This window comes from Oryzias melastigma, linkage group LG1 (genome assembly GCF_002922805.2).
Source record: "Oryzias melastigma strain HK-1 linkage group LG1, ASM292280v2, whole genome shotgun sequence".
Classification (NCBI taxonomy): Eukaryota; Metazoa; Chordata; class Actinopteri; order Beloniformes; family Adrianichthyidae; genus Oryzias; species Oryzias melastigma.
This window is the reverse complement of record NC_050512.1, coordinates 5,893,035-5,894,676: the sequence shown is the minus strand read 5'-3', so window position 1 is coordinate 5,894,676 and position 1,642 is coordinate 5,893,035. Positions and strand designations below refer to the sequence as shown.

The 1,642-nt window shown below is 38.4% G+C and overlaps 1 protein-coding gene across 7 annotated transcripts in view; it reads left to right on the top strand.

Moving 5' to 3' along the window:
- LOC112144868 (inositol 1,4,5-trisphosphate receptor, type 1b) overlaps positions 1–1,642 on the top strand; it is a 67,681-nt gene that overhangs the window by 7,634 nt on the left and 58,405 nt on the right. For all 7 annotated transcript variants that reach the window (XR_002918981.2, XM_024269711.2, XM_024269710.2 and 4 more), the window contains exons 9-12: positions 564–663; positions 785–945; positions 1,034–1,175; positions 1,295–1,453. Coding sequence is in view for 6 of the 7 variants with exons in the window: in XM_024269711.2 (XP_024125479.2) it covers positions 564–663; positions 785–945; positions 1,034–1,175; positions 1,295–1,453 (562 nt within the window). In the remaining variant the exon portion in view is untranslated. The remainder of the gene's footprint in view (positions 1–563; positions 664–784; positions 946–1,033; positions 1,176–1,294; positions 1,454–1,642) is intronic.

Below are 1,642 nucleotides of genomic sequence, written 5' to 3'. Positions count from 1 at the left end.
ATAGAGTTAAATTGAATCATTGAATCATTATTGATTTAGTGGAAAACAAAAAACTTTGGGTTTCATTAAATCAAACTTAATTCATAAAGCAAATTTCATACTCATGCAACACAAAGTGTTTTAAAAAGTAAAGACTTTTTTAATTTAAAAAACAAAACCAAAAATGAAGACTTTTACACACAGAAAACCCTTTAAAAATAACTTAGAAATAGCATAAACCTCGTCTGAGAAAAGCATTTGTATTTATGTTTTCTCTCCACACTGAGAATGAAATAAACTAAGTTAAAAATAAAATAAACTGAACTAAAAATGCAGTGAAGAACATAACAACTACAGTTAGTGTTTCTATATTTCTATCCAGAGTTGACATTCTATATTAATCTGCAGCTGTGGTTTAATCAAGTGTCCACCTTTTAAGGAGAATATCAGAAAAATCAGCTGTACTTTTTATTTCTTCATGGACTTCAGTTGTTTTCTTTCAGACCCTTTTTAATTATTTTCAATGTTTGTCATTTAGTTACAATGTCAAAAACAATAACAAAGAAACCCTGTCTTACTTTCAGAAACTCGTATGTGCGCCTCAGACACTTGTGCACCAACACCTGGGTTCACAGCACCAATCAGCCCATTGATAAGGAGGAGGAAAAGCCCGTCATGCTGCGGGTAATTCTCCCCGTTCCTTTCATTTAATCTCTCAATTTGAACCTTTGGTTTAGAGACAAATGACTAACTGAATAGCTCGAATAAATACAAATAAAGATGTGTACTGATTTTCTGGGTCAAGATTGGCACTTCTCCACACAAAGAGGACAAAGAAGCTTTTGCCATAGTGCCCGTCTCCCCGGCTGAAGTCAGAGACCTCGACTTTGCAAACGATGCCAGTAAAGTGCTGGCTTCTATCGCTGGAAAGCTGGAAAAAGGCACCATCACACAGAACGAGAGGAGGTACATCACACAGAATACATTTTGTTGTAAAGTCATGTGATTTTTTTTGTTTTTTTTAATATCTTTCATTTATGGTGAATACATTTAGAGCTGTGACCAAACTTCTGGAGGATTTGGTGTTCTTTGTGGTGGACATTCCCAACAACGGACAGGATGTTCTGGAAATCATGGTTAACAAACACAACCGGGAGCGGCAAAAAGTTATGAGAGAACAGAATATTCTCAAGCAGGTAATAAAAGGAAAAACAGTCCAGCATGTTCTTTGTTTATCTGTTTTTTGTAAAAAAATAAAAAAATAATTAGCCCATTCCTTTGACTTTACCTCCTACAATTTGATTCTTGCGTTCAGATCTTCAAGCTGCTGCAGGCTCCGTTCACCGACAGCGGGGACGGGCCCATGCTGCGCCTGGAGGAGCTGGGAGACCAGCGCCACGCCCCCTTCAGACACATCTGCCGCCTGTGCTACAGGGTCTTACGCCACTCGCAGCAGGACTACAGGAAGAACCAGGTAGAGTTTCAGGCCTGAGTATCTTTCGAAGCCCCACAGGATGCCAACTGGTCTCAGTTTATGAGCTTTTACATATCAAAACATTCAAAAATTAAAAATACCCATGATACGGTTACACAATCACACAGCAGAAGCTGGGGCTGCATCTGACTTCCACCTGTTGGTTCAGTTTAATAACATTTGCAGACA